General features: G+C 41.7%; 1 protein-coding gene across 1 annotated transcript; it reads right to left on the bottom strand.

The window, feature by feature from the left end:
* Positions 1-11847, bottom strand: LOC113017351 (ribonuclease inhibitor-like). The gene is made up of 6 exons (XM_026160506.1): positions 11742-11847; positions 10284-10347; positions 9834-10007; positions 9385-9558; positions 1989-2012; positions 1-70 (listed from the first exon to the last, which is right to left on the bottom strand). Exons 1-6 carry the CDS (start codon positions 11845-11847, stop codon positions 1-3), a joined length of 612 nt encoding a protein of 203 aa, XP_026016291.1.
* Between the last annotated feature and the right edge of the window lie 1471 nt (positions 11848-13318).

A 13318-nucleotide genomic window follows, 5' to 3' on the forward strand; every position in this document is an offset into this window, starting at 1 on the left:
CTAAGACACACCCTCTGCCAGCATCACAACAGCTCCACCTGCTTCACCTGCCTCCTCAGCATCTGTACACCTGAAGAGAAAAGAAAGGCTCCAACAGCTCAAATCTACAAAGGATTCATGAAGTTTCATCCAACAATAACATGTTTGCCTTCCACAGTGTGCTGTTAGACACCACTGTACCTCTATACCTATAACAGTTGTATTGATGTATAGCAACTTGAAATGCTCCCACAAATGGCTCCACAGCAGGTAAAAATATAACAAAAGCTCTGGCGGACTTGGTTCTGTGGTCAGTCTTAAAGGGTGAAGTTAAACTCTGTAATCTTCACTGTGTCACAGAGTTCAGTGAGTCCCGTTATTCACAGTATCAATCAGGTCATCAGAGAACAGCTGATCAGCAATCAGTGGTGCCAACAGCGCCTCCTGTGGTGAGAGGATGCAATAATGCAATGTAGCATTTTTCCACTCAACACTTGCAGTCATGGAAACTGTCTGTTGGATCTGTGTGACGTTGCTTTCTTGGTTAGAGTTCCTCACAAATGTCCAGATGATTCTTCTAATGAGGCGTCGACCATGTTTGCAGCTCTTTGGAAGAAAACGTCGCCCTTTGCCATCCTTACTTTTCTTTGACTTCTTCAAATGCAGCTGAACTCCAGCTGGTATTTTCTTGGACTTTGCAGCTGTTTCTGGTCATCAGTTCATTCCTGCAAACCTCTGAAGCTGAACAACAATGATGCTGCATTGCTGGCTGATCCCAAAAGGTTGATTCTGTTCATCTGGACGTTTTCAGAAATGTTTGCTCACTGATCAGGTGACTTCTTCAGTCTCAGCTGACTGCAGCTTTACAAGCTTACAAACAGCACATTTGCACAATGACTGAAAGCAGCAGCACCTGATATATATGATACTAATATAATACATATACATATATAATCCATACTAATGATGAAGGAACTGAGCTCACAGTCCATTGGTCATTCAGTGAACTACTCAGTTTATTTTGGGCCTCAGAAATGCTCACTCTGTTTGTACATCACTGTCAGCAATAGACTCATTCTGCTGTGTGGACAGGAACACATGTGACATCACTTCCTGTTTGTTTGTGACTGAAGAGGAAGAAGTTTACAAGGAATCATTTAGAAGAGTTTCAAACATCAACTGATTGAATCCATGAATCTGAAAACGTGTTTGTAGTGAAAGAGACAGACATGTACAGACTGAACTATCTGTTCAACAGTCAGAGTGTTTCTGTAACAGGAGACACTCTTTACACTCCACTCAGCACAGGGACACTGAGGCACCACGATAGACATAAAACCCAGGATAAAGAGTTTGAGTGAATGTGGTGTTGAAGGTGTGGAGGTGGATCAGAGTGTCAGAGGAGACTCTGTAGAAGGACAGAGTGCCAGCAGGACAGTCCACATACACTGCTGCTCTGTTAGAGACAGAGGAGGAGGAGGAGGAGGAGGAGATGGATGTTTCTCTGTTATTGTGCCAGACATAATGAGGACCATCATCAGAGCAGATCAGACTCCAGGACTGATCATTGTATCCAAACCCACAGTCATAACTGTCTCCTTTCCTTCTGATGCTTCTGTAACTCACTGATATCTCAACTCTTCCTCTCCACTCGACCTCCCAGTAACAGCGACCAGTCAGACCATTTCTACACAGCAGCTGATAATTAAAAACATCAAATCTGTCTGGATGATCAGGATATGACTGAACCTCCTCCACACGTGTCACCTTCCTGTTGTTGTCAGACAGTTGGAGCTTTGTGTTCACTGTGTTTGTGTCGATTGTGAGTTGACAGGAATCTGATGGAGAGAACAAACACAATCCAGCTGCAGTTATTGATCCATCATCTGTTCATTGATTGACACTTTGATGATGACTCCTGACATGATGAAGATGGTTGAATGTGTGCTGCTTTGTTTTCATGAATCCCATTAAAAACACACTTACACTTCCTCAGACCTGGTCTCAACCATCGGACTCCAGCAGGCTCCACCCTGAAAGGAGGAGGGGGGTCAGAGCAGCACAGTCAGCATGCACACATGGACATTACATGGCTCTCACACACACACTGTTACACACTGAGCTCAAAGCTCGGCTCCACTGTTTTATTCAAAGAAATCTACATTTATTTATCAGCACATTTAAAAACAGCTTGAGCCAAAGTGCTGCACAGAGTAGAGAGAAAATAGGAAACATACACAGTAATGACTATAAAGACTGGTCAGGATTGAAAGCTACAGAGTACAAATGTGTTTCCAACCGGCTTTTAAAAATGTCCAGTGTTGGTGACGACCTGATGTGAAGGGCGACTGTTCCAGAGTTTGGCTGCAGCCATCGATAAAGCTCACCTCTGTTTTTACGTCTAGTTCTGGTCAGAAGCTGCTTATCTGCAGACCTGAGGGCTCCACTTGGATTCTTTTGTTAAAGAGAGATAAGATGGAGCCAATCCATTCACAGATTTAAAGACAACCAGATCTGGAAGTGGATTCTACCACGTACTGGTAACCAGTGGAAAAAGCTGGTGATGGGTCGTCTAGCACAGACCCACCGCTGGAACCAGACAATTGATGAGGGAGAGAACTGTGACAGCGCCGTTCCTTCACTTGACCTCAGTCGCTCTCGTCTGCTCCCTCGTAACACTGCTCTTTATTGAGCTTACATGAATATGCACAAGTTCATTATGACGTCTTACACAGGTATGAACAAAGAGTACCAGTCTGTGCATAGTGTGTGTGTGTGTGTGTGTGTGTGTGTGTGTGTGTGTGTGTGTGTGTGTGTGTGTGTGTGTGTGTGTGTGTGTGTGTGTGTTCCAGATGTGACCCTGTGACCCCAAAGCTGGTGCTAAGAGTCCAGCGGTCCCCCTAACAAAGGGCTCTTATACTTAACCAGACACAGAGTAGGTGTCCTCCTACACCAGGGGTCTCAAACTCGCGGCCCGCGGGCCAATTGCGGCCCGCAGGACGATAGTTTTTGGCCCCACCTTAATATGAAAATGTAATGTTAGTTTGATAATGTATGACACTTTACAGTGTTGTGGGCGGAGCTGAATTAACCCACCAATCAGGGTGGGATATGGATCTCAGGGGACACCAGCCGGGCTTGATGCAAGCAGGGAAACATTTCTCAATGAGTCAAAGTTCCAGCAGCGTTGCCCTGGAGTGTTTCTTTCTTTCCTGTGCCTGGCTGGCTTCCTCCTTTCTATTGGGCAAACGCCGACATTCGCCCCAGCGCGCTGCGTTCACAACACTTCAAAAAAAGTTGTTTTTTTAAGTTGCTGCCCAGCGGGACATTATACGTATATAGATTTATACACACGTCAGTGGGATTTAAAGTTATTTTTCCACAGAGAGAGATCTCATATTAACTCTCACAGTGATGCGTAGGCGGCGGGATAAAAGAAAAGTCATGAACTCAATGCAGCCCAATTTAGTCTGCAGTCACATAGCGACACCTGTTCATCGGCAACAACAGTCCCCGGTAACCCGGACTAATTATAGGGTCGCACCGTAATTTGTGGCTCCATGTTTTTATTTGCATCACTGCGTTTGCATTGCAGCAAACATGAACATTACATATATTTCAATATAATGTAAAAGCAGTCAAAACAACTAACATCAGAAACAGCTGATGTTATTTGTTATATGTCACGGTGTCATTTCCGCTTCTTTCTCCTGTAACAACAGCCCGGCGCCGTGAGCAGTCGCCTTTTTTGCGCTCGCTATCCCTGCACTTTCTACCATCTGCAAACGCCACGGTGTTCGTGTCGCCATGAAAGACATGAACATCGAGCGTAAAAACAAAGGAGACTGCTACCGGCTTTTTATCTGCCGATCGCCGTGCTACGGTTGCAAGAAAAAGAAGCAGAAATGACGTTCTCTACGCATTGAGACTCACAGTAATTCCAATGCATGGCCAGACCACCGCTCAGCAGATATTTACAAGCTGTGTGATGCCATTGAGAATGTTGGTTTGCCATGGAAGAGGTTTGTTGGAATAACAACAGATGGAGCGCCATCAATGACAGGGAGGAAACATGGACTGGTGGCACAAAACAAACTGGAAGAGGAAGGCGTGGAGGAGGCCATTGCTCTGCACTGCATCATCCATCAGCAGGTCCTTTGCAGCAAATGCCTGAAGTTTGACAATGTGATGTCTATTGTTGTGAAATGCATCAACCAAATCAGATCCAGGGGCTTAAAGCACCGAAGGTTCTGTGCTTTTTTAGAGGAAATGGAGTCAGAATATGGGGATGTGCTCGACTTCACTGAGGTACGTTGGCTCAGCAGGGGAAATGTATTAAAGAGACTTTTTGAGTTGAGAGCAGAAGTGAAGCCTTCATGGAGAAGGATGGAGTTAGTGTTCCTGTGCTAACTGATCCCAAATGGCTCATGGACTCAGCTTTTCTTGTTGATATGACACATGAGCTTAATGTACTGAACAAGACGTTACAAGGCCAGGGGCAACTTGTCAGTGCTGCCTATGACAACGTGAGAGCATTCTCCACAAAACTGGCGCTCTGGAAAGCTCAGCTCTCTCAGACAAACCTTTGCCATTTCCCAGCATGCAAGGCACTCGTGGATGCAGGCACACCATTCAGTGCTGACGAGTATGTTGATGTCATTTTGAGGCTACAGGAGGAATTTGATCACAGATTTGCTGACTTCAAGACACACAGAGCCACCTTTCACATTTTTGCGGACCCCTTCTCCTTTGATGTGCAAGATGCCCCTTCTGTGCTTCAAATGGAGCTCATTGAGCTGCAGTGCAACTCTGAACTCAAAGCAAAGTTCAGGGAGGTGAGTGGAAAAGCAGACAAGCTTGGACAATTTTTGAGAGACTTGAGCCCTAGTTTCCCTCGGCTTTCCCGAATGTTCAAGCGGACCATGTGCCTTTTTGGTAGCACATACTTGTGCCAAAAGCTCTTCTCCACTTTGAACTTCAATAAGTCCAAGTACAGGTCCAGACTTACGGATGATCATCTTCAAGACATACTGAGGGTCGCAACTGCTTCCTCCCTCAGGCCAAATCTGGCTCGGCTATGCGAGAGGAAACGCTGCCAGGTCTCTAGCAGCAAGGAGTAGGCAAGAGAAGCCATGTTCAGAAGAACAGTTCATTTTCTACAGTGTTCCATTCATGTTCAGAAGAAGGTTATAGAACTGTTAATACAGACATTTCAATCTAAATACAGCAGATATAGAAGACTGAAAAAAACACATAAGTTCACTGACTAAAAATATCTTATTATTGTTTTATTTATGTATTACAGATTGATTTATTTTCTTATTAATTCTTAATTTGTTTATTTATTTTTCATATTTTGTGTTAAAAAATAAAAATAAAGAGATTTGAGAAGATTGGAATTTTTTAACCATGCCTTTCTTGTGGAAAACCTAATGCGGCCCAGCCTCACCCAGACTCTGCCTGCAGCGGCCCCCAGCTAAATTGAGTTTGAGACCCCTGTCCTACACCATAAATCAGTAAGAGAGGGTACGACCTCTCTCATGGCCCCAAGTGGTGTGTGCATGCCAGAGCACTCTGGAAGGCACACAGAGTCTTTACAGACTACTAAGGATCAAACCTCTATCATCATGCAATCGATTATACAACTCTAAGCATATATGAGTAAATATTTCTAAGCATAAATGACAATCAACAATATAAACCTTACAGCTGGTTTTAATAACAGAATTTATTTGTTTCTCAAACGAGAAAGAGCTATCGAGAAACACTCCTAAATCTTTAGTTCTTAACTTTTCCAGTGGGCCAAGGTCAACATTATCTGCTAATGCTAAATAGGCTGCCGTTATTAACTAATGCTAATTTGATGTGAATTAGCATTATGCACTAATGCTAACACTTTTTAACAATGTGAGTAGCTAATGCTAACACTATTTCCCTTAACTTCATAACATTGTGAACGGCTAATGCTAACACTCTTTTCCCTAGCATTACAACATCTGAGCTGCTAATGCTAAGTAGTCCGCCATTAGCACCTACGTCTAATTTAAGGCAAATACGCATTAGAACCTAATGCTCATATCGTTTTCCTTTGCTTTATAGCAATGTGAGCAGCTACTGCTAAATAGCATTAGCTAATAACAGCAGTCTAATTTAATGCAAGTTAGCATCATTTGTATTATGACGATGTGAGGAGTTAATGCTAAGTATGCTGCCATTAGTGGCTAATTCTAATTAGGGGTGAATAATTATTACAAGCTAATGCTAATATCGTTTTCTCTTCCCTTTTAACAATGTGAGCAGCTAGTGCTAGGTAGGCTGAAGCTAGCCGCTAATGCTAAAGCTAAAGATAATTTGATGTGAATTAGCATTACATTAGTGAAGAGTTAATGCTAAGTAGACTGCCATTAGCAGGTAATGCTAATTTAAGGTTAATAGGAATTGGCATCTAATGCTAATACCATATTTTCTTGCTTTAACCCTTTAAAACTGGTCAGAGTGGGCACACTCCGTTTTGTGCAACTATTTTTAAATCCCGGTAGCACTGTAATCACGTGAGCTAGCGCAATAATTTTTTTTGCATATGAAACCTGAGGAGTTGTACTTACATCTTATGCCATCAGCTTGTCCTAGGTTACAGTTTCCTTCCACATATGCTTAGGACTCATATTGCTCTGCTGGAAATAGTTTATTTTGATGCATATGCTGTTATTTTGCAAATTTGCAGTATAATATTTATTTTCGTTTTTCCTGCAGTATATATAAATTGGTGTATTTCAAAAATAAAACTATGAAGGCACTCAAAATAAATTTCCTGTGGTGGGAAACTATTTTGTGCAACTTTTTTGTATTTACAGTTTTGAGGGATAAGCCTCTTAAATTTCTCTAACTAGAAATATATGTTAAAAAAACAAAAACAATTTTCAATTTTTTTGTAGTTTATTGCACTTTTTTGCAATTTATGTAATTACTATGCACTTAATACATACATATTATTAAAATTTAGGCTGTAATGGTTGTATTGATGTATAGCAACTTGAAATGCTCCCAAAAATGGCTCTACAGCATGTAAAAATATAATATAAGCTCTGGCGGACTTGGTTCTATGGTAGGTCTAAACGGGTTAAATCAATATCAGTAGCTAATCCGATTGCTCAGTCTGACGTCAGGTGAAGTCATTTTTATGCATTTAAGAGCTGTGTTGAATTCAACATTACAAACTGAACATTAGAACTATCCTCTTCTCCAGGATTTTCCTGATTTAACATTTCAATATGATTCATTTTTGTTCTCTACACCTGCCGTCATCACTTCAATTATTCCCACTGTGGATTTGATCATATTGTTTGCCCAGCATCTCTACATTTTCCCATCCATACGACCTGTAGCTCATTAACACTATTAATACTGGAAACTGCTGTTGAAGCCTGATGGTGACACTTTCTGGTGAAGAAGTGAATTGCAGTAACAGGACTGGCTGGCTTATGATACACTGGACATTTCCAGCGCTTTGTTTTCTCTGCTCACAGACAAAACAGATACACGCATGTATATACAGCCCACGTCCAGCTCTGCATGCACTCCTTCTGCTCCATTTCTATAGAGAATAAACAACGTAACACAATCATTCTCCATTGTTTTCAACTCAACCAGCTGCATTTAATGAAGGAGTTTGAATTTACTTTACAACAGCTGCTGTTGTTTCCTGTCTGCATTCATGTTCTTAACCCTTTAAGACCTACCATAGAACCAAGTCCACTAGAGCTTATATTATATTTTTACCTGCTGTGGAGCCATTTTTGGGAGCATTTCAAGTTGCTATACATCAATACAACCATTATAGCCGAGATTTTAATAATATCTATTCATTAAGTGCATAGTAATTACATAAATTGCAAAAAAGTGCAATAAACTACAAAAAAATTGAAAATCGTTTTTGCTTTTTTAACATATATTTGTAGTTAGAGAAATTTAAGAGGCTTATCCCTCAAAACTGTAAATACAAAAAAGTTGCACAACCACAGGAAATTTATTTTGAGTGTCTTCATAGTTTTATTTTTGAAATACACCAATTTTTATACACTGCAGGAAAAACGAAAATAAATATTATACTGCAAATTTGCAAAAAAGCAGCATATGCATCAAAATAAACTATTTCCAGCAGTGCAATATGAGTCCTAAGCATCCCAGAAACGACACAGAAAGTCATAAAGTCAAAGATAACTTTTAAAAAGACGAGTATAGGCCCTAAGGCCCTGATAGTAAAAAAGACTACATTTCCGCGAAAATGACGTCACTTCCGGTTTCGGGCAGGTAATGGCGGACATGCAAAAGTTCGCGCTGACGTCTATTCCAACGTAGGAAGTGTTATGAACAGCTGATCGGCGTGTTTCTGGAATATTATGTTTTTGTTCCTGCAAGCGCTTTTTATGCAGTTTTTGCAAAGCTTTATGTGGAAGGAAACTGTGACCTAGGACAAGCTGATGGCATAAGATGTAAGTACAACTCCTCCGGTTTCATATGCAAAAAAATTTTTTGCGCTAGCTTACGTGGTTGCAGAGCTACTGGGATTTAAAAATAGTTACGCAAAACAGAGCGTGCCCGCTCCGATCAGCTGTAAAGGGTTAACTGTACTCCACACATTCTGAACTGGTGTAGTTCTTCCTAAAGTACTGCAGTATTCCTGCCAGTACATCCTTTTAGTTTTCCTAACTGTTTCCTCTGATGCTCGTTGCTATTCTTTCCTCAATGCAAATTCATGCTAAGCTCCTTCATATCCATCCCTGTTTCTAAACCTGTAATAATTGCTTTAATGTGTCTTTGGCCTAATTATGAGTCTGTCCATATGTTTGTAGTTCCCCACTTGCTTTGGTTTCTTAGCTCTGATTCTCTCAAATTTATCCTTGAAATCATTTACTGGCATCTCTCCCTCTCACTCCCACTATCCCCAGAACACCAGAGTATTCATCTCCTGGCATCTTTGCATTTTCTCCAATCATCCCTGTTTCTAGAGTCTCGCCCCATCTGCAGGCAGTCCAAGAGAAACTGCCTCTGCCATTTTCTTCTTCTTAATCTTTGATTTTTCTCTTCACTTTCTCCATTGGGTCTTCTTAGACGCACTTTCCAGAAAGCAGCAACATTTTTTGTGCCCCATTTTTCAAATTGTGCATCTTACTTCAGCTTAATGTGTTTCCTGTTTTGTTTTTACACAGGTCATGTAAAAGAAATCCTACCAGAGACTCGACAAAGCTGAACTGAAAGACAGCACGGGCAATAAATCAGAGCAGCACAGAACTTAAGCACACATATATAAGGTGATTTAACAAATCATGTCTGTTGTAAATGAGTAAGCCATTTATCGACCTGACTCAGGTTTTAAATCATCATCAGAAAAGACTGAATCCTGACCTGAGAATCCCAAGTGTACACTTTGGACTTTCCACTGCAGAAAATAGAAGCTTCAGTCCTGAATCCTGCAGGTTGTTTTTACCCAGATCCAGCTCTGTCAGATGGGAGGACTGGGAGCTCAGGACTGAGGACAGAGCTTCACAGCTTCTGTCTGACAGGTTACAGCCACTCAGTCTGAAGAAAGGATGACAAGAAGACATGAAACACTTGTGTTAAAGTATATTCATGGTGCCATGAGGAGCTACTACATTTACAATATTTCAACACTGTTTCAGGACATGCTGGAATCCTTATTGCCTCATGTTACAAAAGACAAATGTGGCAGTTTACTGTGACTTGCATGGATTCATTAAAAAAACAAAACATAAACACAATGTTAATTTTTTCCAAATGAAATTGATTAAATGATGTTAATTGATGAAAAAAAAATCGATATTGCTTGATCTGACCTCAGCGTTTCCAGTTTGCAGTATTGACTCTTCATCCCAGCAGACAGAAGCTTCACTCCTGAATCCTGCAGGTTGTTGTTACCCAGGTCCAGCTCTCTCAGACTGGAGGACTGGGAGCTCAGGACTGAGGACAGAGCTTCACAGCTTCTGTCTGACAGGTTACAGCCACTCAGTCTGAAGAAAGGATGACAAGAAGACATGAAACACTTGTGTTAAAGTATATTCATGGTGCCATGAGGAGCTACTACATTTACAATATTTCAACACTGTTTCAGGACATGCTGGAATCCTTATTGCCTCATGTTACAAAAGTCAAATGTGGCAGTTTACTGTGACTTGCATGGATTCATTAAAAAAAACAAAACATACACACAATGTTAATTTTTTCCAAATGAAATTGATTAAATGATGTTAATTGATGAAAAAAAAATCGATATTGCTTGATCTGACCTCAGCGTTTCCAGTTTGCAGTATTGACTCTTTATCCCAGCAGACAGAAGCTTCACTCCTGATCCTGCCCAGAGAGAGATAGAGATTTATCTAAAGATTTAAGCTGCTGGATAAATGTACATTTTCAGAGATGAAAGATGAGCAACATGTTTTAAAGATTAGTTCTTTTTGGAATTGAGTGTTTATTTTTCTTCTCATTCAGAACTTCAAGCTGCAGTTTGTCATCGTAACCTAAAATCCACCCTGAAGAAGAAAGTTCCAGTGTGTGTTTGAGGGCATCGCTAAAGCAGGAAACCCAACCCTCCTGAATCAGATCTACACAGAGCTCTACATCACAGAGGGAGGGACTGCAGAGGTCAATGATGAACATGAGGTCAGACAGATTGAAACAGCATCCAGGAAACCAGACAGACCAGAAACAACAATCAGACAAGAAAACATCTTTAAAGCCTCACCTGGAAAGTTGAACCATCAGAACAGTGCTGACAAAGGGAGTGGCTGGCATTGGGAAAACAGTCTTAACACAGAAATACAGCCTGGACTGGGCTGAAGACAAAGCCAACCAGCACATCAGTTCATATTTCCATTCACTTTCAGAGAGCTGAATGTGCTGAAAGAGGAAAAGTTCAGCTTGGTGGACTTGTTCATCACTTCTTACTGAAACCAAAGAAGCAGGAATCTGCAGCTTTGAAGACTTCCAGGTTGTGTTCATCTTTGATGGTCTGGATGAGTGTCGACTTCCTCTGGACTTCCACAAAACTACAATCCTAACTGACCCTAGAAAGTCCACCTCAGTGGATGTGCTGCTGATAAACCTCATCAGGGGGAAACTGCTTCCCTCTGCTCGCCTCTGGATAACCACACGACCTGCAGCAGCCAATCAGATCTCCCTGACTGTGTTGGCATGGTGACAGAGGTCAGAGGGTTCACTGACCCACAGAAGGAGGAGTACTTCAGGAAGAGATTCAGAGATGAGGAGCAGGCCAGCAGCATCATCTCCCACATCAAGACATCACGAAGCCTCCACATCATGTGTCACATCCCAGTCTTCTGCTGGATCACTGCTACAGTTCTGGAGGATGTGCTGGAAACCAGAGAGGGAGGACAGCTGCCCAAGACCCTGACTGAGATGTACATCCACTTCCTGGTGGTTCAGGCCAAAGTGAAGAAGGTCAAGTATGATGGAGGAGCTGAGACAGATCCTCACTGGAGTCCAGAGAGCAGGAAGATGATGGAGTCTCTGGGAAAACTGGCTTTTGATCAGCTGCAGAAAGGAAACCTGATCTTCTATGAATCAGACCTGACAGAGTGTGGCATCGATATCAGAGCAGCCTCAGTGTACTCAGGAGTGTTCACACAGATCTTTAAAGAGGAGAGAGGACTGTACCAGGACAAGGTGTTCTGCTTCATCCATCTGAGTGTTCAGGAGTTTCTGGCTGCTCTTCATGTCCATCTGACCTTCAGCAACGCTGGACTCAATCTGCTGGAAGAACAACAAACAAGAGGCTCTTGGTGGCCTTTCCAGTTTATGCTGTGGTTTAAACCATTTCCAGAGAAAATACATCTTTATCAGAGTGCTGTGAACAAGGCCTTACAGAGTCCAAATGGACACCTGGACTTGTTCCTCCGCTTCCTCCTGGGTCTTTCACTGCAGACCAATCAGACTCTCCTACGAGGTCTGCTGACACAGACAGGAAGTAGCTCACAGACCAATCAGGAAACAGTCCAGTACATCAAGAAGAAGCTCAGTGAGAATCTGTCTGCAGAGAAAAGCATCAATCTGATCCACTGTCTGAATGAACTGGATGATCGTTCTCTAGTGGAGGAGATCCAACAGTCCCTGAGATCAGGACGTCTCTCCACAGGTAAACTGTCTCCTGCTCAGTGGTCAGCTCTGGTCTTCATCTTACTGTCATCAGAAGAAGATCTGGATGTGTTTGACCTGAAGAAATACTCTGCTTCAGAGGAGGCTCTTCTGAGGCTGCTGCCAGTGGTCAAAGCCTCCAACAAAGCTCTGTGAGTAAATCTGTGATCATGTTTATTTTTAAAATGTTGATTAAAAGTGGTCATAGATTTCTTCCATGACAGATCCATGTCCTAAAACCATGAGACAGCGTAGTTGTATAGTATAAAAGAAAAAAGGAGAACTTTTGACCACAATATTGTAACTTGAATGAACTTTTGATACAGCCTTTAAACATAAAATTTATGAACAGAATCAGTGACAAAGGGCAGCCCTGGTGGAGCCCATCACCCACCGGACTTATTACTATCCAACGTATTGCCGGCTATGCCAACCAAGCTCTTGCAATGGTTGTAAAAGGATCGAATGGCCATAAAATGTTTCTCAGTTTTATTATTTTCAGTCACATCTGTTTTTGATTATTAACTGAATATTTTAAAATTCAGGCTTTTTATGTTATACAAAACATCATATTTTCTTATGATGTCTTGTATTGATTCTGAAGGAATAGTTTTCATCAGTATCGCAGATACCAGCCTGAATTTTACTTTGTATTGGATCAGAAAGGAAATCAGTGGCATCACACATCACTTACAGCAACTTCAGTACCACTCCATTTTAATAAACTGGGGGGAGGTGCACCAAGATTCAGTATGAGATAAAGAATTATTTTTAACTGTAAGGTTGGAGAAATCTGTTGTTGGAAATTGGAAGAACAGGTCATCTTAAAAATCACTGCATTGTAGTTTTATTCAGGCCCCTTCAATCTGTGATCGCTGTTGCTTTGCATTGTAAATGCTATTATTACAAAAGTCACAAATATTAATGTATGTGTGTGTTGTTGGGTAATAAACCAAAGGAACAGAATCTACCAGCACCTCACTGATTTCTGCTTAAAAACAACAAAAAAGCAATAAAGTTCTGATTTGTTTGGTTGATCTTGTCTCCCTTCCCGCTTGATTTCAGACTGAGTGGCTGTAACCTGTCAGACAGAAGCTGTGAAGCTCTGTCCTCAGTCCTGAGCTCCCAGTCCTCCAGTCTGAGAGAGCTGGACCTGAGTAACTCCTACCTG

The sequence above is a fragment of the Astatotilapia calliptera genome, unplaced genomic scaffold (genome assembly GCF_900246225.1).
Source record: "Astatotilapia calliptera unplaced genomic scaffold, fAstCal1.2 U_scaffold_11, whole genome shotgun sequence".
NCBI classification, from domain to species: Eukaryota; Metazoa; Chordata; class Actinopteri; order Cichliformes; family Cichlidae; genus Astatotilapia; species Astatotilapia calliptera.

Excerpts from the sequence above, each read along its gene's own strand:
- LOC113017351 (XM_026160506.1), bottom strand. The coding sequence starts at position 11,847 with ATGTATTTTCTCTGGAAATGGTTTAAACCACAGCATAAACTGGAAAGG. Across the intron at positions 10,008-10,283 it reads TGCAAACTGGAAACGCTGAG|ACTGAGTGGCTGTAACCTGT; the intron begins GTCAGATCAAGC and ends TCCTTTCTTCAG. Across the intron at positions 9,559-9,833 it reads TGCAAACTGGAAACGCTGAG|ACTGAGTGGCTGTAACCTGT; the intron begins GTCAGATCAAGC and ends TCCTTTCTTCAG.